General features: G+C 35.1%; 2 protein-coding genes across 7 annotated transcripts; both read right to left on the reverse strand.

Moving 5' to 3' along the window:
• Positions 1-1317: 1317 nt before the first annotated feature.
• LOC126697245 (dehydration-responsive element-binding protein 1D-like) lies at positions 1318-15109 on the reverse strand. Of its 2 annotated transcripts, XM_050394151.1 has the most exons (3): positions 14586-15109; positions 10402-10447; positions 1318-1955 (listed from the first exon to the last, which is right to left on the reverse strand). In XM_050394151.1, exons 1-3 carry the CDS (start codon positions 14996-14998, stop codon positions 1788-1790), a joined length of 627 nt encoding a protein of 208 aa, XP_050250108.1. In that variant the 5' UTR covers positions 14999-15109; the 3' UTR covers positions 1318-1787. The 2 variants fall into 2 exon arrangements, with proteins under 2 accessions (XP_050250108.1, XP_050250107.1); XM_050394150.1 differs by lacking the exons at positions 1318-1955; positions 10402-10447 and adding an exon at positions 10089-10254 and having other exon boundaries at positions 14366-15109.
• LOC126697244 (dehydration-responsive element-binding protein 1A-like) lies at positions 9681-23846 on the reverse strand. Of its 5 annotated transcripts, XM_050394149.1 has the most exons (3): positions 23180-23846; positions 10289-10395; positions 9681-10087 (listed from the first exon to the last, which is right to left on the reverse strand). In XM_050394149.1, exons 1-3 carry the CDS (start codon positions 23708-23710, stop codon positions 10072-10074), a joined length of 654 nt encoding a protein of 217 aa, XP_050250106.1. In that variant the 5' UTR covers positions 23711-23846; the 3' UTR covers positions 9681-10071. The 5 variants fall into 5 exon arrangements, with proteins under 5 accessions (XP_050250106.1, XP_050250105.1, XP_050250103.1 ...); XM_050394148.1 differs by lacking the exon at positions 10289-10395 and having other exon boundaries at positions 23067-23846; XM_050394146.1 differs by lacking the exon at positions 9681-10087 and having other exon boundaries at positions 10089-10395.
• Positions 23847-24630: the final 784 nt, after the last annotated feature.

The raw sequence follows: 24630 nt of genomic DNA on the forward strand, positions 1-24630 counted from the left end.
TAAAACATTTGAGCTATATGCTAAATTAAGCTTCTTCTTTTTCTTCTTCTTCTTTTTTATTTTTTATTTTTATTTTTATTTTTTTTATGCTGCTAAATTAAGCTCAATACTATTAAGCTTGTTTTTTTCCTCTATAGAATCTTTAGAATTCATTATTAGTTAGTGAGGATGACGTTGAATCAAACAGCTGGTTGTGATTTTTTAATGGAATTAATATTAATGAAATTAAAAGTTTGAGATAAAGGTGACTTGAATGCCCATCTCCATCCCACTTTATGGTAAAGTGGTTTTTAGGGCACGTTTGGTACACTGTAATAATTATTACATGGGAATAGGAATAAGTATTATAAGGAATACACTAAGTTAGAATGTAATAAGTATTATTATTCATTAGTTTGATGACCATTTAGAAATAGAATCCTGAATATGCATCCACAATTTAATAGAGTATAAAAAGAATGTGTAATTAAATTATTTTTAAGTCAAATTTCCTAAAATACACTTATTTTAAGGTATTCAAAATAGAACTAATAATTAACAACAAGAAAATTTTATTTTCTTTCCTTTTGAAGATGTGGCAACTAATTGCTTTTTAGGAAATTTTTTAAAAAAGTTATTACATAAGGTGAAGGAATAGATATTCAATACTTTTGATAAGGAATAGTTATTCCTCATTTTGAAGAATAGCTATTCATAAGAAATAATTATTCATTATAATAAAAACATAACCAAACAACCGAATAATTATACCATAGGAATATCTATTATATTACAGTGTCTATTACAGTCTATCAAACGTGTCCTTAGTTTTTCTCACCATGAAAAGCGTGGAGTTATAACAGTGCCCCCGGCACCCCCCTCCCCCAAAATCATTAAATAGAAATTCACGTATGTTTACATCATGAGTACTGAATTGGTGTCCATTTCAGTTTGATTATTAAAAATAAATATTCTAGTGGCAGCTTCATTTGGCATATAATTTTGGGATTACTGTTATATATATATGGATATTATTAATATGTGCCCTAAGAGCACATAATAATAAACCAATTTTGGAAAAGTTTAATTGGAAATCGAAAAAGTTTTGACAACTTTTTTCAATTCTCAATAAAATTTTTTCAAAAATGAATTTGTTAAGGTATGTCCTAAGGGCACATATTAGTCGGATCCTATATATATGTGTGTATATGTATATATGTATATATATATATATATATATAACTTATGGCTATTAAGCCATATGATATAAATTGTTGAATTTAAGATAGTGTTTTACAAAATAAAATGATAATAGAGTGATTAGATTGGTTAATTAGAAAAAAGATATTCAAATTTAGGGGTTTTTTTAACAAATAAACAAATATGTTGGCAATTTATAAATAAAAGGAAGCTTCAGGAAGCTCCATTCTCAAGTCCCACCACTTACCCACATCCACGTGTTGGCATTGCCTTTTCTAATATCACATTCCAATGCAGTGCTTTTTTTTTTTTTTAAATAATTTCCAAGTCTCAGTCATCGAACTTTAGCTGTTTGAAAGTTCCAGAAGTTTGAAGAACCAAGATAATAGTTCCAGATGGCAGCACCTGAGCTTCGTCCACTACCACTCCACTTCTCCTTCTTCTTCAGAAATTTTTTTTTATGGTAATGTGTTCACACTTTATCTCAAATAGGAGATTTCCTTTATTTTTCACGCTACAACAAATTCTTTTGTACAGTATGACATCGCCACTCCAACTTTTCCCTCCCATCACACTGCAGCACTAAGCTATAATTTTACTAATAACAATCAAATTGAATAACTCCACAATGAAACCTCACTGTCAGTTTCCATGTCATCTCCACCATACCAATGAGGCGGTGGAGGCAACAACATCCCCACTGCCATATTTCTCAACAACCCGGGCATGTCGAAAACCGCCTCCTCATCCATAAAAAACACACTTTCCGGCTCTATCTCTGCCTCTGCCTCCGCAGCCACTGTCACTGCTGTTTCTGTTTCTGCCACTGTCACTGCTGCAGCTGCATTTTCTAACCTCTGCGTCAAGTCATCCCCAGAAACATCGTCCAACTCTGCTGGCCGAAATGCCTCAGCCGCCTCCAATGCTGCACGCTGAATATCCTTTGCTGTTGCCGACGCCGGAACCGGAAGCCTCCATACCGAGTCGGCAAAATTGAGACACGCGTTACGGCCACGGAGCGCAATTGCCGCCACATCATGTGCACGCGCCGCCATTTCTACGGTGGGAAAAGTCCCAAGCCAAATCCTCGACTTCTTATTTGGCTCGCGCACTTCACATACCCATTTTCTTGAGTTCTTCCTCCTTACTCCACGGTATACGGGGTGTCTTGTTTCCTTGAACTTCTTTCTCCCATCTCGTTTCTTAGGATTCTTTGAAGCCAACATCACCTCCTCATATGACAAGTTCACCATGCAAGCATCGCCCATATATGTCTTAAAACTCTTTGTTTCTCAGTACTTTGAGTGTAATTAGCTTGTATATTGAAGTAGTAGCAGTAGATATAAGTAAGCAACGGATTTTGTTTGTGGTTGTGTTTGTGTTTGTTGAAGGGAGTGAGAACAATAAAGAGGAGAGTTGGACATATATATAGTATAGACGTTGGGACTTACCCACAACGCTAAGGAAAGAACTAGGAGTGTGATAAGTAGACGCGCTGATAGTGATAAGTAGACGCGCTGATAGTGATAAGTAGACGCGCTGATTCGGATAAGTAGCCACGCTGTGAAGTGTTGTTCACCACTGTTACAAGTTACGAATAATAGTGACAAAAGTAATGACTAATGAGCATACGTGGCTTCACATTACTTCTACTACTCATTACTTGACATGTGTGATGAATTGTAGCAACTGTCAAGCTGTGTAAATTTATGTGATATTATCATTTCTTTTTAATAAGATATTTGTAACAGTTGATTTTCATTTTTTGAGCCAAGTGAATTGGGGGTATTGTATGGTGACACGTGGAGAATTTGTCTTGTTCAGGATTTTGAGCGGAAGTGATTAGGCATAGTTTTGCCGTGGCAAAAACGTAGTATGTGTGAAAGTGTGTTTCTACTCTCTCTAGTGAATGAATATTCGGTTGTATATAGGTATCAAATTCAGCCTGACATAGTCAAGAGTCATTGTCGCAACTTTTTGTACCAATACCTGCCTGTTTTACTTTATCATGCAACCTACTATTATTTTTTAAGGGTTTGTAACTCATGTATATGTATAAATACACTTAAAAATATATAATAAGATGTATAATATAATTTAAATACAATTGATAGTTATTTTTATATTTTGTTAACTCTTAAAAAAAATTAAGGATATTATTAAGTATAAAATGTATATTGTCTATGTTTTTTTTTTTTTAAATTATAGTGAAACACTTTTTTTTTTTTTTTACGATTCATTTATTCTAGATTGTTTGGTTTTTGTATTTAATAACTCATTTGGATGAATATTTATGATGTGGTCTCACATTTGATTCTAAAATTAAGAAATAAAACTTAAGAATAAATAATTTAGGACACATGTCGCAAAATTGAAACTCTAATTTGGAATTTTAATTTGAGTTTATCTCAGCTTCTCCTATTATTATTATTATTATTATTATTATTATTATAGATGTCTAATCTACAACATTATTTGATTCCATATTTCTTTTCTCTTCTTTCTTTGGATTAGGTTGTAATTTGTACTTATGTGCGGAAACATTTAATAATAACAAATTGTCATCTCATTTTTCACATTGAGTATAATAAATGGGTCATTTGACAAAAAATTTAAGAAAATTAAAATGGACTCTTGGAGCAAATAAGACTGCAATTAGAAGCTAATTTGAATTTTGATTGTGTTTTGACTTTAATATATTATTGATTTAGACAAAGTTTAGCTACAAACATTGTTGTAGCATTACAACTCTCACTAAACAAATTATCATGGTTACATGATTTGAAAATTTAACTGTTGAATTGCATGTTCTTTATGTTTTTAAAATACATGTCAAATTTCATGCCAGTCAGATCTTATTTACTATTCGATTCATAGCTTATTTTTTATGTATAATTTTAGACTACAAAAACTCAAAATTGAAATTAACATTTGATTGATAATGTTGTTTAATTTTATTGAAATTTTGCAAGTATGTAGGATATAATAAGAAAATGTAATCCAATGATGGATTTGTCAAAATTCACATCTAATAAAAATATATTAAGTAGAGTTGTAACCTTAGTCTACAACCAAGTTTGTTGCCAAACTTTGTTCTATCGCTTTTATCATATAGTGTGCTTTGTTCTCAATTTTCTAGGGATTATCACAAACTTGAGTGATGCACAGGAAACTTTGTATAATAATATAATACATCATCACACACATAAAAATGATCACCACTCAAAAAAATTTAAACCTTGAAAACTCACTCAACCACTAAGTTCCCGTAGAATAGAAGACTATAAGAGCATTCCCATCAAGAATTCTAAAAAATTTAGCATTTAATACCCATTTGGTACATCCACTTAAATACATGTTTTCAGTTTTTAAATAATATTGCACGTATTTACATACACTTTTTTACTTACACATATTTCCACATATGTTTTCAAACACATGTTTTCAGTTTTTAAGTGCATGTACCAAACACTCCTAACATTTTAAAAACCTACTTTATCTATTATACCACCACACTTTAAGATACATCAAACATCAAAACTTCTATATTTTTTACCATTTCATTTAAATAATATAAACTATGCATTAAAATAATAATAAAACAACTACACAAAAAAAACTATAGCAACCACCTCCTCCACCACCCTACCACCGCTCCACTTGCCATAACCACCATTGTAGCAACCACAACCCACCACAGCCACCACCACCACAAGTCACAGCACCACTGTGGCAACCACACCCCCCCTGCAGGAAGAAAAGAACTAGCCACTGCAAAAACACCCAACCACCACAAAAACAAAATCTTAGCCAAGCACTCACCGGTGGCCGATCTAAACCATTGCAAGAAGAAGAAAAAAAATAACAAAACAAGACCAAAACCGTCTATCAAAAACAACCAGCCATCAAAACAAAATTGTAACCCAAAAATCCAACCCACGCAATCACCGATCTCACCACCGTGCCTCCAAATCAAACCCACAAATCATTGCCATCGTGACCCACCATCGAAACACATTGAAAAAAATTGGAAGCCACAAGGAAATCGATTTCAGAGAGTAAGAGAAGAAAGAAGAAGAAAAAAAAAAAAAAAAAAAAAGAAGGAATGGTAGGTCTGAATAGAGATGAAGAGAGAGAAAGCTTTAAAATATATATATATATATATTTTTAATAAGATATAGTTATAGTAAGCTGTCAAAGATAACAACTTACTGTAGCTAAGGTGTTATTTCATTTAGCTATAGCACCTTAATAAGATATAGCTACAATAAGATATAGGCCTTAGAGCATTCTTAGCAAGGATGTCAAATGCTAAAATGCTATAATTTATACTATATTTTAGTGTTTTAGCATTTAAATTCTAGCATTTTAGCATTTGACATCTTTGCTAAGAATGCTCTAAGGCCTATATCCTGAAAATGAAAAGGCTTAATGTTGACTTTGAGACTGTTTTATTGTCAGGCACAACAAGATCATATCAGCTACAATTGTTCTTATTCAATTCTCAAATATTATTTCAATAAATTTTTTTTTTTTGGTAGAAAGGGAAATATATTAAACACTAAACAGCAAATAAAGGTTCAGGACAGAGCCTGTTAACATACAAACCATTGGCATCAACCTCCAAAATACTAGATAAGTCCACAGGCAAACTGGAAAAAACAATAAAATCACTCTCAATCAAAGTGCCTAGTTTAGCCAAGAAGTCTGCGCACTTGTTCGCCTCCTTGTAGATATGTCTTGAACTCGTCTAGGGAATCCGGGTATCCATGTGCCTACTATCATCCATAATAGAAGATACAATAGTATTAGACTAAGTTTGTGAGTTAAAGGCATCCTCAATGGCTTTAGCGTCCAATTCAATAATAACAAATTGAGCATGAATTTGTAAGCACAGTTGCAGTCCATCTTGGAGAGCGCATAATTCCGCCATGAAACTAGTCGTATTCCCAATCCTCCTTGCAAAACCTGTCACCACCTAATCACCCTTTTCATCTCTAATTAGTCCACCTCCACCCACTAATCCGTAACTGCTTGCTGTCGAGCCATCAATATTCAACGTAAGTCAGCCAATCCTCAGTTTCTCCCATCTAATGCTCTTTAAAATCATCCTTTTGGTGGCCAGAGAGTTGTTCGCACAGAAAAAAAATACTCCGAGGCACGTTCAACAATTTCTTTGGCCAAGTTAGGATTTGGATTTTTATTTTTGAAAATGCATAAGTTCCTATCTTTCCAAAGCAACCAAATACCAAATAGAAAAACATGATTCCAAGGCAAAGGACCTGATCTATGGTGGATATTAGATGTGGCATTGGTATTTAACCATTCCTGAAGACTCAAGGTGAAAAAATTAGAGTTGTCTGCCTGCCGTCCTAGTTGGTGCCACACATCTTTACTCGAGGGACAATCACGCAGCATGTGCAGGATGGATTCTATTTCAAGATGGCATCGAGGGTAGCAGACCTCAACTTGCAGTCCTCTAACTAATAAGCACTGGTTGAGGTTTGCATTCCTTGAATTTAGCCTCTGAGGGTTACAATACTTCATTCTAAGAACCTTAGCCCATGGGGGCTTATCCTCAGTATGGAATCTCCAATTTAGCTTTGCTAGAAGTGCTGTATTTCTTCCTTTTGCTATTTGAAGCCCCAATCCCCCTTCATCTTTAGGTCTTGTTACCTTTTTCCAACCCACCCAGTGCATTTTTCCCTTATTTTTAGTTGATCCCGACAAGAAATTCCTGTTGACCCTATCAATCCCTTCCAACACCTTACCAAGCAGCAAGTTGTTTTGCATAATATATGCAGGTATTTTTGAAGATGAAGCTTGAATTAGTACTGCTCTCCCAGCCATGGATAGAAGGTTGGCCTTCCAACCCACAAGCTTACTTTTCTTTTTTTTCTTTTTTTCTTTCTTTTTTTGGGGTTCGAGCAACATGATACTTGATAGGTTCCTGAACACATCCAGTAGGAGAATGTTGCGAAGCTAGCTAGCCTCCCTCATGCTGGAGATTCTCTTAAAGAAGCTAGCTAGCCAGCATATTGAAGCTCAAGCCAACAAACACAATTAACTGGTATCATTTTTTTGGTATTCTTGAATTTTTTATGCTAGCCTTGTTACCATATTAAATGTGTCATTATTTTTAATGTTTTGTTTATAAAATCTTTATTAGTCAGGAAGAATGATGTTGAATGAAACAACAGTACAAACTCCATGCTTCGACTTTTCTTTTTACTTTATCCTTTAGGCTTTTCTTTTGCCAGATTTCTGACACACCTCTTCTCTCTCTATTTATTACAATAGAATCTATAATTTTTCTCCCTCTCTCTCTATGAATTGGGAGCTTTCTGGCCTAATTTTGTTTGATGACTCTTCCCTTTTCAGCTGAACTAGTATGCAAGACAAAAATGTATGGTTTTTTTTTTTTTTTTTTTTTTTTCTTTCTTAGAAATTTGAAAGAAAGAATAAAAAAAATTGAAAATAAAACATTTGAGTAACTTTCTTTCTTAGATTTATGTAAATGCCCCAAAAGGGTAGACTAAATATTAAAGTACAAACTTATTTTGCAAATATATCCAGAATTTGGACAATATGGAAAACATAATATAATTCTTTTGTACAATATGGCTTTTGCCATATCCATACACTAAAACTACAGCATTTTTCTTGGGCTCCTTCAATTCAACACTAGTCATACTTGCTCATGCCTTCATGACATTAGCTCCAAAATATGATTTTCCCTAGCAGTACCTCCCCCCCCCCCCTCTTTAAACATTTTCCCTATAACACCACACTTAATCAAAAACAATAAGCATGGAAAATAAAAACTTGTTTCTTTAAATAAGCAACTATTCTCTATGCTAAATTAAGCTGTTTTTTTTTTTTTTTTTTTTTTTTTTTTGGGGAGAAGTTGCTAAATTAAAATCAATACTACTAAGCTTGGTTTTACTCTAAAGATTCTTTAGAATTTATTATTAGTTAGAAAGGATGATGTTGAATCAAACAGCTGGTTATGATTGTTTAATGGAATTAATATTATAATGAAATTAAAAGTTTGAGATGAAGGTGACTAATAATGGCATTCTGTGGTTCTACCCCCCTCACTAAATAAAGAAATCCGCGTATGTTTAATTGATGTTATGAACACTGGTTTGGTGTTCATTTCAGTTATTCTATTAAAATAAAATATTTTGGTATTGGCTTATTTTGTTATATAGTTTTGTGATTTATCCTTTTATATATATATATATGAGATTAAATTCCATAAGAATGTAGTATAAAACTCATGTTTTACCTCTCAAATCCTAACATGCCACATCATCTTATCACATATTTAAGATTAAGCAAAATCACACCCAATCAATTCTAATATCCATATATAAATCCAACCAAATTGGGAGTTTATTGAGATATTATTAGGTGTGGAATGATGTATTGAATTTTAAGTAAAATATTGATGTGGCAATCACTTATTGGATATTGTACAATATGGGTTTTACACTCAATCCTTACCAAATTCGGACTCTCTCTCTCTCTCTATATATATAATAATAATAATAATAATAATAATAAGGGATATTTTGACCATAGAAATTTTTTAACTCTTTTAACCGTTAGGCCCAATAAGATCTGTTGGGCTTGAGCCTTCCATCAATGTAGAGATGTATGTCAGGCTTGAAGCCCATTTTGACATAAGGACCACAAGGACACCTTCCATACCATCACTCCTATAGCTTGTCGGGCCTAAAAATAAATTGGAAAGATGATGAACATATTGATGGATTGGCAAGGACACCGACAGGGTGACAAGCATATCGATGGGTAAGAATACTTGCCCCCCGTGCTATTAGCATGTTCCTCACTCATGCATCCCTATATGGAAATAACTTGCACACCACGTCCAAAGGCCCTACTAAACATTCATATCTTCCCAATATGGGAAGTAAAAACTCTAAGATCTTGGGGCCTTAACTCCATATCTTCTCTACAAGGAAAGAGCTTGCATTGAAGGGATCTTGGTTAGCTTTACACCACTATTTAATCACCAAGTATCCATTTCTTCAAGGTACGTGAAATTTCTTAACTCTCACACTTTTGAGTTTTTGGAAATTCTTCCATTACTGACTTAACATTTGGAGGGTTTTTGGCTGGCACTACGTAGGTGCTCTCTATAAGTTCTTTGTTCTATTCTTCTTCAGATATCCTAATTGGTGCACGTGTGGACAATCAACTTACTGACGATTTTGTGTATCATCCAATATATATATATATATAGATTACTTGTGGGATTCTCAAAAAAAAAAAAAAAAAATGGCTATATATTAAGCCAAATGATATAAATTGTTGATTATTTTAGATACTATAAATTGTTGAATTTAATAGTGTTTTACAAAATAAAATCATAATAAAGTGATTATATCAGTTACTTAGAAAAAAAAAATTCCAATTTGAGGATTTTATTATAAATTAGGAAATATGTTGGCTCTTTATAAGTAAGCCTCCAAGAAGCTCCATTCCCAAGTCCCACCACTTATCCACATGCTGACATTGCTTTTTCCACTATCACATTCTAATCCAATTAATGCTTTTTTATTTCCAGAGCACTCCAGTCATCAAACTTTAGCTGTATGAAAGTTCCAGAGCAGAGACGCTTGATTTGAAGAACCAAGATGAGAGTTTCAGTCTTACGGATGGCAGCACTTGAGCTTCGTCCACTACCTCTCCACTTCTTCTTCTTCTTCAGAACATTTTATTTTATGGTAATGTGTTCACACTTCATCTCAAATAGGAGTTCTCCTTTAATTTTTTTATAATCACCTCCTTATTTTCACTCATCAAACACAAAATCTAATTACTTTATTAGAGTATTAGCAATGGACTAGTCACCCAGTTCAACTAAAGTTTGATATAGCTAAAACCCAAAACGGATTATTATTTCTGTTGGTGTAAACAAATGCTACAAAAAATTCTTTTGTACAGTATGACATCGCCATCTCCAACTTTTCCCTCACATCACACTGCAGCATTAAGCTATAATATTACTAATAACAATCAAATTGAATAACTCCACAATGAAACCTCACTATCAGTTTCCATGTTATTTCCACCGTACCAATGAGGTGGTGGAGGCAACAACATCCCCACTGCCATATTTCTCAACAACCAGGGCATGTCGAAAACCGCCTCCTCATCCATAAAAAACACACTTTCCGGCTCTATCTCTGCCTCTGCCTCCGCAGCCACTGTCACTGCTGCAGCTGCATTTTCTAACCTCTGCGTCAAGTCATCCCCAGAAACATCGTCCAACTCTGCTGGACGAAATGCCTCAGCCGCCTCCAATGCTGCACGCTGAATGTCCTTTGCTGCTGCCGACGCCGGAACCGGAAGCTTCCATACCGAGTCGGCAAAATTGAGACACGCGTTACGGCCGCGGAGCGCAATTGCCGCCACATCCTGTGCACGCGCCGCCATTTCTGCGGTGGGAAAAGTCCCAAGCCAAATCCTCGACTTCTTATTTGGCTCGCGCACTTCACACACCCATTTTCTTGAGTTCTTCCTCCTCACTCCACGGTACACTGGGTGTCTTGTTTCCTTAAACTTCTTTCTCCCATCTCGTTTCTTAGGATTCTTCGAAGCTAGCTTGACCTCCCCGTATGACAAGTTCACCATCTGAGCATCGTCCATATATGTCTTAAAACTCTTTGTTTCTCAGTACTTTGAGTGTAATTAGCTTGTATATTGAAGTAGTAGCAGTAGATATAAGTAAGCAACGGGTTTTGTTTGTGGTTGTGTTTGTGTTTGTTGAAGGGAGTGAGAACAAAAAAGAGGAGAGTTGGACATATATATAGTATAGACGTTGGGACTTACCCACAACGCTAAGGAAAGAACTGGGAGTGTGAGAAGTAGACGCGCTGATTGTGATAAGTAGACACGCTGACGCTGTGAAGTGTTGTTCACCACTGTTACAAGTTACGAATTATAGTGAAAAAAGTAATGAGCATACGTGGCTTCACATTACTTCTACTACTCATTATTAGTTATTACTTGAAGTGTGATGCATTGTAGCAATGTCAAGCAGTGTAAATTTATGTGATATTATCACTTCTTTTTTTAGTAAGATATTTGTAACAGTTGATTTTCATTTTGAGCCAAGTGAATTGGGGGTATTATATGGTGACACATGGAGAATTTGTCTTGTTCAGGATTTTGAGCGAAAGTGATTAGGCATAGTTTTGCCGTGGGAAAAACGTAGTATGTGTCATGTGTCATGTGTGTGAGAGTGTGTTTCTACTCTCTAGTGAATGAATATTCGGTTGTATATGGATATCAAATTCAGCCTGACATAGTCAAGAGTCATTGTCGCAACTTTTTGTACCAATACTTGCCTGTTTTACTTTATTGTGCAACCTATTATTATTTTTAAGTAGTTTGTATATATATAGATATATATATATATATAGATATACTTAAGATATATAATAAGATGTATAATATAATTTATATATATAATTTAAATACTATTGATAGTCATTTTTATATTTTGTTAACTCTTAAAAAAAATTTGTAATGATATTATTAAGTATAAAATGTAAATTGTTTATGTTTATGTTTTTTTTTTAAAAAAAAATTATAGTGAAACACTTTTTTTTTTTTTTTTCGATTCATTTATTCTAAACAATTTATTCAGGCAAATCAGAAAGATAAACAGATGCTACGTTTGGAGGAACATCCTCCATCCAAACTTGAAAATGAGAAAAATTACAAGCCATTCTAGCCAATCTATGAGCTACTCTATTCCCTTGCCTACGAGTGTGGCTATAGGACACTTTGTGAAAGGCCGAAGATAGGAGTTTAATGTCCCTGATGATGTGTACAAAGCTTGAAGACGAAAAACTGCCACTGTTAATGGCTTTGATAATTACATCTGCGTCACCTTCGATGATCACCTGGTCAAAATTCAACTCCTTTGCCAAACTAACTGCACTACGCGCTGCCAACACTTCCATCATCTCTACTGAGGTAGACAGTGGAATAGATTGTGAATAGTTAGCCATAACAAGACCCTTGTCGTTGCGAACAATAGCTCCCAAACCTACCAAGTTTTTGGAAGAGAAGATTGCGCCATCAAAATTGACCTTAAGCCAACCCAGAGGGGGAGGAGACCATTTTGGATGGGCTGACTGTGGGCGATACTCGCTGGGGAGGAGACGAAGCTTACTGAAATTCCTGTAGATTTTCTACTGCCATTGGGCTGATTCTTCCCACTGGAACTGTTGCTTCTCCTACTCTGATCTGATTCCGAAGAGACCAAATCATTGATGTTGTCATAGCAAACAGATACGAGTAGTTACTCTTTTCCTGGCAGAGTTGGATGATATCCAGCAAGGATGTGCAATTCATAGCTTCCTTAAATAAACCACCCAAAATGAACCTTCCAAATTGGATTCAAACTTGGACAAGACCATAGTGCATGGAGGGAGGTTTCTTTGTCAAGGTTGTAGTGATGGCAGGAGTCATCAATCAATAGTCTTCTCTTCCTTAGGTTCGCTCTAGTGGGCAGGGTATTTGATCCAGCTCTCCATATTAGAGTTTTCACTCTATTTGGAATCCGTAGACTCCAAATACCCTTCCACACTTTTTTGGTCGAGGACAAATCAGAGGTAGTTGGATTGTCCTTCATCTCACTCTCTATGATAAACTTGTAGCCCGATTTGACAGAATAAACCCCATTTGAGCTCCTGGACCAAAATAGCTTATCCTCACAATCTTCCAGCTAAGTGGTATAACTTTGATTGGAGCAGCTTCATGAGGCAAGAAGGTATTGTCTACCACTTCTTCAATCCAGCATCTCTTATTATGATCAATCAGAATTGAGACTTGAGCATCATTACCAAAAAAGTCCGGAGGAGATATTACCTTTCGCGAGTGGGGATTTAGGAGCCAGTCATCATGGTAAATTTGGATTGATGCACCATTGCCCACTCTCCACTGCATTCCTTTCTCTATCACAGTCCTTCCTTTCAAGATACTTTTCCATGCAAATGACCCGTTCCCTTCCTTAGCATCAAGAATGGACCCATTTGGGAAGAACTTTGATTTGAAGAACCTGTGGAACAGCGTGTCCTTGTTTTCCATCAGCCACCACACTTGTTTTGCAAGCATGACATCATTAAATTTTTGAAGTTCTTTTGAAACCCATACCTCCCATGTCTTTTGGTTAACAAAGCGAGCTCCATTTAGTCCAGTGGATTTTCCTTTGGTTCCCCCTCTACCCCCACCAAAATTTCCTGATCAAAGACTCAATTTCTTCACATAGAGTGACTGGTATTTTGAAGCAACTCATTTTAGTTTTTCTCACCCCGAAAGTGTGGAGTTATAATAGTGGCATTCCCCCCCCCCCCCTCTAAATAAAGAAATTCACGTATGTTTACATCATGAGTGCTGAATAGGTGGCTGTTTCAGTTTGATTATTAAAAATAAATATTTTGGTAATAGCTTATTTTAGCATATAGTTTTGGGACTACTGTTTTATATATATATATATATACACATATATGTGTGTGTGTATATATATAACTTATGGCTATTAAGCCGTATGATATAAATTGCTATAAATTGTTGAATTTAAGATAGTGTTTTACAAAATAAAATGATAATAAAGTGATTAGATTGGTTAATTAGAAAAAAGATATTCAAATTTAGAGGTTTTTTTTTAATAAATAAACAAATATGTTAGCTATTTATAAATAAAAGGAAGCTTCATTCTCAAGTCCCACCACTTACCCACATCCACATGTTGGCATTGCCTTTTCTAATATCACATTCCAATGCAGTGCTTTTTTTTTCTTTTTTCTTTTTTCTTTTTATTTATTTATTTCCAAGTCTCAGTCATCAAACTTTAGCTGTTTGAAAGTTCCAGAGGTTTGAAGAACCAAGATGAGAGTTCCAGATGGCAGCACCTGAGCTTCGTCCACTACCACTCCACTTCTTCTTCTTCTTCAGAAAATTTGTTTTATGGTAATGTGTTCACACTTTATCTCAAATAGGAGATTTCCTTTATTTTTCACGCTACAACAAATTCTTTTGTACAGTATGACATCGCCACTCCAACTTTTCCCTCCCATCACACTGCAGCACTAAGCTATAATTTTACTAATAACAATCAAATTGAATAACTCCACAATGAAACCTCACTGTCAGTTTCCATGTCATCTCCACCATACCAATGAGGCGGTGGAGACAACAACATCCCCTCTGCCATATCTCTCAACAATCCTGGCATGTCGAAAACCGCCTCCTCATACATAAAAACTACACTTTCCGGCTCTATCTCTGCCTCCGCAGCCACTGTCACTGCTGTTTCTGTTTCTGTTTCTGCCACTGTCACTGCTGCAGCTGTATTTTCTAACCTCTGCGTCAAGTCATCCCCAGAAACATCGTCCAACTCTGCTGGCCGAAATGCCTCAGCCGCCTCCAATGCTGCACGCTGAATATCCTTTGCTGCTGCCGACGCCGGAACTGGAAGCCTCCATACCGAGTCGGCAAAATTGAGACACGCGTTACGGCCGCGGAGCGCAATTGCCGCCACATCATGTGCACGCGCCGCCATTTCTACGGTAGGAAAAGTCCCAAGCCAAATCCTCGACTTCTTATTTGGTTCGCGCACTTCACATACCCATTTTCTTGAGTTCTTCCTCCTCACTCCACGGTACACTGGGTGTCTTGTTTCCTTGAACTTCTTTCTCCCATCTCGTTTCTTAGGATTCTTCGAAGCCAACATCACCTCCTCATATGACAAGTTCACCATGCAAGCATCGCCCATATATGTCTTAAAACTCTTTGTTTCTCAGTACTTTGAGTGTAATTAGCTTGTATATTGAAGTAGTAGCAGTAGATATAAGTAAGCAACGGGTTTTGTTTGTAGTTGTGTTTGTGTTTGTTGAAGGGAGTGAGAACAAAAAAGAGGAGAGTTGGACATATATATAGTATAGACGTTGGGACTTACCGACAACGCTAAGGAAAGAACTAGGAGTGTGATAAGTAGACGCGCTGATTGTGATAAGTAGACACGCTGTGAAGTGTTGTTCACCACTGCTACAAGTTACGAATGACAGTGAAAAAAGTGATGACTAATGAGCATACGTGGCTTCACATTACTTCTACTACTCATTACTTGACGTGTGATGAATGGTAGCAACTGTCAAGCTGTGTAAATTTATGTGATATTGTGCCCGTTTGGATAGCACGTCTCACTGCGTTTGCGTTTTCCCTTTTTTTTTTTTTTTTTTTTTTTTTTCTCCAGCCGCATATTGTTGACTTTTCAGCCATGAACAGTGACTTATATACTGTTCATGGGTCCCACAAACTCCACTTTTTATCAACTTTTTCATTAAAAATGGGTCCCACGGTACTATTCACACATTTAAAAATTATTTTGCTACAGTGTTTTCAGTTTCAGTTTTCAGTTTCAGCAAAAATAAGCTCAATCCAAACGGACCAATTATCACTTCTTTTTAATAAGATATTTGTAACAGTTGATTTTCATTTTTTGAGCCAAGTGAATTGGGGGTATTGTATGGTGACACGTGGAGAATTTGTCTTGTTCAGAATTTTGAGCTAAAGTGATTAGGCATAGTTTTGCCGTGGCAAAAACGTAGTATGTGTGATGTGTCATGTGTGTGAGAGTGTGTTTCTACTCTCTCTCTAGTGAATGAATATTCGGTTGTATATGGGTATCAAATTCAGCCTGACATAGTCAAGAGTCAATGTCGCAACTTTTTGTACCAATACTTGCCTGTTTTACTTTATCGTGCAACCTACTATTATTTTAAGTAGTTTGTAACTCATGTATATGGATAGATACACATAAGATATACAATAAGATGTATAATATAATTTATATATATATAATTTAAATATTATTGATAGTCATTTTTATATTTTGTTAACTCTTAAAAAAATTTTGTAAGGATATTATTAAGTATAAAATGTAAATTGTTTATGTTTTTTTTCTTTTAAATTATAGTGAAACACTTTTTTTTTTTTTCGATTCATTTATTCTAAATTTTTTGGTTTTTGTATTTAATAACTTACTTGGATGAATATTTATGATGTGGTTTCACATTTTATTCTAAAATTAAGAAAGAAAACTCTTTAAGAATAAATAATTTAGGACACATTACACAAATTGAAACTCTAATTTGAAATTTTAATTTAAGTTTCTCTTAACTTCTCCTATTATTATATATATAGATGTCTAATCTACAACATTATTTGATTCTATATTTCTTTTCTCTTCTTTCTTTCGATTAGGTTGTAATTTGTACTTACGTGCGGAAACATTTAATAATAATAAAAAATTGTCATCTCATTTTTCACATTGAGTATAATAAATGGGTCATTTGACAAAAAATTTAAGAAAATTAAAATGGACTCTTGGAGCAAATAAGACTGCAATTAGAAGCTAATTTGAATTTTGATTGTGTTTTGACTTTAATATATTATTGATTTGGACAAAGTTTAGCTACAAACATTGTTGTAACATTACAACTCTCACTAAACAAATTAACATAGTTATATATTTTGAAAATTTAACTGTTGAATTGCATGTTCTTTATGTTTTTAAAATACATGTCAAATTTCATGTCAGTCAAATCTTATTTAATTCGATTCATAGCTTATTTTTTATGTATAATTTTAGATTACAAAAACTCAAAATTGAAACATTTGATTGATAATGTTGTTTAATTTTATTGAAATTTTGCAAGTATGTAGGATATAATAAGAAAACGTAATCTAATGATGGATTTGTCAAAATTCACATCTAATAAAAATATATTAAGTAGAGTTGTAACCTTAGTCTACAACCAAGTTTGTTGTCAAACTTTGTTCTATCGCTTTTATCATATAGTGTGCTTTGTTCTCAATTTTCTAGGGATTGTCACAAACTTGAGTGATGCACAGGAAACTTTGTATAATAATATAATACATCATCACACACATAAAAATGATCACCACTCAAAAAAATTTAAACCTTGAAAACTCACTCAACCACTAAGTTCTTGTAGAATATAAGACTATAAGAGCATACCCATCAAGGATTCTAAAAATTTTAGTATTTAAGACCCGTTTGGTACACCCACTCAAATACATGTTTTCAATTTTTAAACAATATTGCACGTATTTATATACACTTTTTTACTCACACATATTTCCATACATGTTTTCAGTTTTTAAGTGCATGTACCAAACACCCCCTAACACTTTAAAAACTTACTTTATCTATTATACCACCCCACTTTAAGATACATCAAACATCAAAACTTTTATATTTTTTACAATTTTATTTAAATAATATAAACTACGCATTAAAATAATAATAAAACAACTACACAAAAAACTATGGCAACCACCTCCTCCACCACCCCTACTTGCCATAACCACCATTGTTGCAACCACAACCCACCACAGCCACCACCACCATAAGTCACAGCACCACTGTGGCAACCACACCCCCCTGCAGGAAGAAAAGAACTAGCCACTGCATAAACACCCAACCACCACAAAAACAAAATCTCAGCCAAGCACTCACTAGTGGCTGATCTAAACCATTGCAAGAAGAAGAAGAAAAAATAACAAAGCAAAACCACAACCATCTATCAAAAACAACCAGCCATCAAAACAAAATTGTAACCCAAAAATCCAACCCACGCAATCACCGATCTCACCACCATGCCTCCAAATCAAACCCACAAATCATTGCCACCGTGACCCACCATCGAAACACATTGAAAAAAATTGGAAGCCACAGGGAGATCGATTTCAAAGAGCGAGAAAAAAAAAAGAAAAAAAAAAAAGAGGAATGGTAGGTCTGAACAGAGAAGAAGAGAGAGAAAGCTTTAAAATAATTTTTTTTTTTTTTTAAAATAAGATATAGCTATAGTAAGCTGTCAAAGATAACAGCTTACTGTAGCTAAGGTGTTATTTCATTTAGCTATAGCACCTTAATAAGATATAGGCCTTAGAGCATTCTTAACAAGGATGTCAAATGCTAAAATGCTATAATTTATACTATATTTTAGTGTTTTAGCATTTAAATTATAGCATTTTAGCATTTGACATCCTTGCTAAGAATGCTCTAAGGCCTATATCCTGAAAATAAAAAGGCTTAATGTTGACTTTGAGACTGTTTTATTGCTAGGCACAACAAGATCATATCAGTTTCAATTGTTCTTATTCGATTCTCAAATATTATTTCAATAATTTTTTTTTTTTGGTAGAAAGGGAAATATATTAAACACTAAACAGCAAATAAAGGTTCTGGACAGAGCCTGTTAACATACAAACCATTGGCATCAGCCTCCAAAATACTAGATAAGTCCACAGGCAGACTGGAAAAAACAATAAAATCACTCTCAATCAAAGTGCCTAGTTTAGCCAAGAAGTCTGCACACTTGTTCGCCTCCTTGTAGATATGTCTAAAACTCGTCTGGGGAATCCAGGTATCCATGTGCCTACAATCATCCATAATAGAAGATACAATAGTATTAGACTAAGTTTATGAGTTAAAGGCATCCACAATGGCTTTAGCATCCAATTCAGTAATAAAAAATTGAGCATGTATTTGTAAGCACAGTTGCAGTCCATCTTGGAGAGCCCATAATTCCGCCATGAAACTAGTCATATTGCCAATCCTCCTTGCAAAACCTATCACCCAATCACCCTTTTCATCTTTGATTAGTCCACCTCCACCCACTAATCTGGAGCTGCTTGCTGCCGAGCCATCAGTATTCAACGTAAGTCAGCCAATCCTTAGTTTCTCCCATCTAATGCTCTTTAAAATCATCCTTTTGGTGGCCAGAGAGTTGTTCGCACAGGAAAAATACTTCGAGGCATGTTCAACAATTTCTTTGGCCAAGTTAGGATTTGGATTTTTATTTTTGAAAATGCATAAGTTCCTATCTTTCCAAAGCAACCAAATACCAAATAGAAAAACATGATTCCAAGGAAAAGGACCTGATCTATGGTGGATATTAGATGTGGCATTGGTATTTAACCATTCTTGAAGACTCAAGGTGAAAAAATTAGAGTTGTCTGCCCACCTTCCTAGTTGGTGCCACACAACTTTACTCAAGGGACAATCACACAGCATGTGCAAGATGGATTCTATTTCACGATGGCATCAAGGGTAGCAGACCTCGACTTGCAGCCCTCTAGCTAATAAGCACTGGTTGAGGTCTGCATTCCTTGAATTCAGCCTCTGAGGGTTACAATACTTCATTTTAAGAACCTTAGCCCATGGGGCCTTATCCTCAGTATGGAATCTCCAATTCAGTTTTGCTAGAAGTGCTGTATTTCTTCTTTTTGCTATTTGAATCCCCAATCCCCCTTCATCTTTAGGTCTTGTTACCTTTTTCCAACCCACCCAGTGCATTTTCCCCTTATTTTCAGTTGATCCCCACAAGAAATTCTTGTTGACCCTATCAATCCCTTCCAACACCTTACCAAGCAGCAAGTTGCTTTGCATAATATATGCTGGTATTGCTGAAGATGAAGCTTGAATCAATACTGCTCTCCCAACCATGGATAGAAGGTTGGCCTTCCAACCCACAAGCTTACTTTTTTTTCTTTTCTTTTTTTCGGTTCGGGCAACATGATACTTGATAGGTTCTTGAACACATCTAGTAGGAGAATATTGCGAAGCTAGCTAGCCTCCCTCATGCTAGAGATTCTCTTAAAGAAGCTAGCTAGCCAGCATATTGAAGCTCAAGCCAACAAACACAATTAACCGGTATCATTTTTTTGGTATTCTTGAATTTTTTATACTAGACTTGTTACCATATTAAATGTGTCATTATTTTTAATGTTTTGTTTATAAAATCTTTATTAGTAAGGAAGAATGATGTTGAATGAAACAACAGTACAGACTCCATGCTTCGACTTTTCTTTTTACTTTATCCTTTAGGCTTTTCTTTTGCCAGATTTCTGACACACCTCTTCTCTCTCTATTTATTACAACAAGAATCTATAATTTTTCTCCCTCTCCCTCTAAGAATTGGGAGCTTTGTGGCCTAATTTTGTTTGATGACTCTTCCCTTTTCAGCTGAACTAGTATGCAAGACAAAAATGTATGGTTTTTTTTTTTTTTTTCTTAGAAATTTGAAAGAAAGAATAAAAAAAAATTAAAAAAAAAAACATTTGAGTAACTTTCTTTCTTAGATTTATGTAAATGCCCCAAAAGGGTAGACTAAATATTAAAGTACAAACTTATTTTGCAAATATATCCAGAATTTGGACAATATGGAAAACAGAATATAATTCTTTTGTACAATATGGCTTTTGCCATATCCAAACACTAAAACTACAGCATTTTTCTTGGGCTCCTTCAATTCAACACTAGTCATACTTGCTCGCCTTCATGGCATTAGCTCCAAAATATGATTTTCCCTAGCAGTACTCCTCCTCCCCCCCCCCCCCCCCCCCCTTTTAACATTTTCCCTATAACACCACACTTAATCAAAAACAATAAGCATGGAAAATAAAAACTCGTTTCCTAATAAGCAACTATTCTATATGCTAAATTAAGCTGCTTTTTTTTTTTTTTTTGGGAGAAGTTACTAAATTAAAATCAATACTACTAAGCTTGTTTTTACTCTAAAGATTCTTTAGAATTTATTATTAGTTAGAAAGGATGATGTTGAATCAAACAGCTGGTTATGATTGTTTAATGGAATTAATATTAATGAAATTAAAAGTTTGAGATGAAGGTGACTAATAATGGCATTCTGTGGTTTTGCCCCCCCTCACTAAATAAAGAAATCCGCGTATGTTTAGTTGATGTTATGAACACTGGTTTGGTGTTCATTTCAGTTATTCTATTAAAATAAAATATTTTAGTACTGGCTTATTTTGTTATATAGTTTTGTGATTTACCCTTTTATATATATATATATATATGAGATTAAATTTCATAAGGATGTAGGGTAAAACTCATGTTTTACCTCTCAAATCTTAACATGCCACATCATCTTATTACATATTTAAGAATAAGCAAAATCACACCCAATCAATTCTAATATCCATATATAAATCCAACCAAATTGGGAGTTTATTGAGATATTATTAGGTGTGGTAGGATGTATTGAATTTTAAGTAAAATGTTGATGTGGCAATCACTTATTGGATATTGTACAATATGGGTTTTACACCCAATCCTTACCAAATTCGGACTCTCTCTCTCTCTCTCTCTCTCTCTCTCTCTCTCTCTCTCTCTCTCTCTCTCTCTCTCTCTCTCTCTCTCTCTCTAATAATAATAATAAGGGATATTTTGACCATAGAAATTTTTTTAACTCTTTTAACCGTTAGGCCCAATAAGATTTGTTGGGCTTGAGCCCTCCATCGATGTAGAGATGTTTGTCGGGCCTGAAGCCCATTTTGACCTAAGGACCACAAGGACACCTTTCATACCATCACTCCTATAGCTTGTCGGGCCTAAAAATAAATTGGAAAGATGATGAACATATTGACGGATTGGCAAGGACACCGACAGGGTGACAAGCATATCGATGGGTAAGAATACTTGCCCCCCACGCTATTAGCATGTTCCCCACTCATGCATCCCTATATGGAAAGAACCTGCACACCACGTCTAAAAACCCTACTAAACATTCATATCTTCCCAGTATGGGAAGTAAAAACCCTAAGATCTTGGGGCCTTAACTCCATATCTTCTCTACAAGGAAAGAGCTTGCATTCAAGGGATTTTGGTTAGCTCTACACCACTATTTAATCTCCAAGTATCCATCTCTTCAAGGTACATGAAATTTCTTAACTTTCACACTTTTGAGTTTTTGGAGATTCTTCTATTGCTAACTTAACATTTGGAGGGTTTTTGGTCGGCACCACATAGGTGCTCTCCGTAGGTTCTTTGTTCTATTTTTCTTTAGGTATCCTAATTGGTGCACGTGTGAACAATCAACTTACTAATGATTTTGTGTATCATCCAAAATATATATATATATATATATATATATATATATATAGATTACATGTGGGATTCTCAACCAAAAAAAAAAAAAAAAATATGGCTATATATTAAGCCAAATGATATAAATTGTTGATTATTTTAGATACTATAAATTGTTGAATTTAATAGTGTTTTAGAAAATAAAATCATAATAGAGTGATTATATCAGTTACTTAGAAAAAAAAAATTCCAATTTGAGGATTTTATTATAAATTAGGAAATATGTTGGCTCTTTATAAGGAAGCCTCCAAGAAGCTCCATTCCCAAGTCCCACCACTTATCCACATGCTGACATTGCTTTTTCCACTATCACATTCTAATCCAATTAATGCTTTTTTATTTCCAGAGCACTCCAGTCATCAAACTTTAGCTGTATGAAAGTTCCAGAGCAGAGACGCTTGATTTGAAGAACCAAGATGAGAGTTTCAGTCTTACAGATGGCAGCACTTGAGCTTCGTCCACTGCCTCTCCACTTCTTCTTCTTCTTCTTCTTCAGAACATTTTATTTTATGGTAATGTGTTCACACTTCATCTCAAATAGGAGTTCTCCTTTAATTTTTTTATAATCACCTCCTTATTTTCACTCATCAAACACAAAATCTAATTACTTTATTAGAGTATTAGCAATGGACTAGTCACCCAGTTCAACTAAAGTTTGATATAGCTAAAACCCAAAACGGATTATTATTTCTGTTGGTGTAAACAAATGCTACAAAAAATTCTTTTGTACAGTATGACATCGCCATCTCCAACTTTTCCCTCACATCACACTGCAGCATTAAGCTATAATATTACTAATAACAATCAAATTGAATAACTCCACAATGAAACCTCACTATCAGTTTCCATGTTATTTCCACCGTACCAATGAGGTGGTGGAGGCAACAACATCCCCACTGCCATATTTCTCAACAACCCGGGCATGTCGAAAACCGCCTCCTCATCCATAAAAAACACACTTTCCGGCTCTATCTCTGCCTCTGCCTCCGCAGCCACTGTCACTGCTGCAGCTGCATTTTCTAACCTCTGCGTCAAGTCATCCCCAGAAACATCGTCCAACTCTGCTGGCCGAAATGCCTCAGCCGCCTCCAATGCTGCACGCTGAATGTCCTTTGCTGCTGCCGACGCCGGAACCGGAAGCTTCCATACCGAGTCGGCAAAATTGAGACACGCGTTACGGCCGCGGAGTGCAATTGCCGCCACATCATGTGCACGCGCCGCCATTTCTGCGGTGGGAAAAGTCCCAAGCCAAATCCTCGACTTCTTATTTGGCTCGCGCACTTCACACACCCATTTTCTTGAGTTCTTCCTCCTCACTCCACGGTACACTGGGTGTCTTGTTTCCTTAAACTTCTTTCTCCCATCTCGTTTCTTAGGATTCTTCGAAGCTAGCTTGACCTCCCCGTATGACAAGTTCACCATCTGAGAATTGTCACTCTCTGACCCTGAGGACGAAATATCAGACCCCGTTAGGTACTGTGGGTCTGAGAAATGTCTCAAAGCATCCATGTATGTCTTAAAACTTTTTGTTTCTCAGTACTTTGAATTTAGTTAACTTGTATTGAAGTAGTAGCAGTAGATATAAGTAGGCAAAGGGTGGTGTTTGTGTTTGTGTTTGTTGAAGGAGTAAGAACTAAGAAGAGTGAGAGTTGCACATATATATATATACGTTTGGACTTATCCAAAGCCCTAAGGAAAGAAGTAGGAGTGTGATAAGTAGACACGCTAAGTGTGATACGTAGACACGCTCAGTGAGATAAGTAGACACGCTAAGTGTGATACGTATACACGCTCAGTGAGATAAGTAGACACGCTCAGTGACGTGATGTTCTCCACTGTTTCAAGAATTTGAAATGGAAGATATTTGTAAAGCAATGCTTGCTGGAATACAAAATTTTAGTAGCTTTTGTGGTATTGTATGGTGACACGTGGAAAATTTTGTCCTGTTCAGGATTTTGAGTTAAAGTGATTGGGCATAGTTTTGCCGTGGCAAAAACGTAGTAACTGTGGTGTGAGTGACAGGTGTGTTTCTTTTTTTCTTTTTTGTGGGAAAGTGTGTTTCTTTTTCAACATAACATATGATCAACACTTGCCTGTTTTACTTTATTTTGCAACCTAGTATTATTTAATTTATTTTTAATGTCTAATTTGCAGCTTTATTCGATTTTATATTTCTTGTCCCTTCTTTCTCTCAGTTATGCTGTAACTTGTGTTTACGAGCAGAAACATTTAATAATAGTAATTGTGAATTGTCATCTCGTACTGAGTATTATAAATGGATTATATAACATTAAAATTAAGAAAATTAAAATAGACTCTTGGAGCAAATAAGATTACGATTAGAAGTTAATTTGAATTTGATTGTGTTTTGACTTTAATATATTATTGATTTGGACAAAGTTTTTGCTACAAATTTAGTTGTAACTTAA

The sequence above is a fragment of the Quercus robur genome, chromosome 8 (assembly GCF_932294415.1).
Source record: "Quercus robur chromosome 8, dhQueRobu3.1, whole genome shotgun sequence".
Taxonomy (NCBI): Eukaryota; Viridiplantae; Streptophyta; class Magnoliopsida; order Fagales; family Fagaceae; genus Quercus; species Quercus robur.

What these genes read in the sequence shown, in the direction of transcription:
- LOC126697245 (XM_050394150.1), bottom strand. Translation starts at nt 14,998, where the DNA reads ATGGGCGATGCTTGCATGGTGAACTTGTCATATGAGGAGGTGATGTTG. An exon ending in ACATGGAAACTGACAGTGAG is followed by an intron (nt 10,255 to 14,365) that starts GTTTCATTGTGG and finishes ACTGATAGTGAG; the next exon opens with GTTTCATTGTGGAGTTATTC.
- LOC126697244 (XM_050394145.1), bottom strand. Translation starts at nt 23,710, where the DNA reads ATGGATGCTTTGAGACATTTCTCAGACCCACAGTACCTAACGGGGTCT.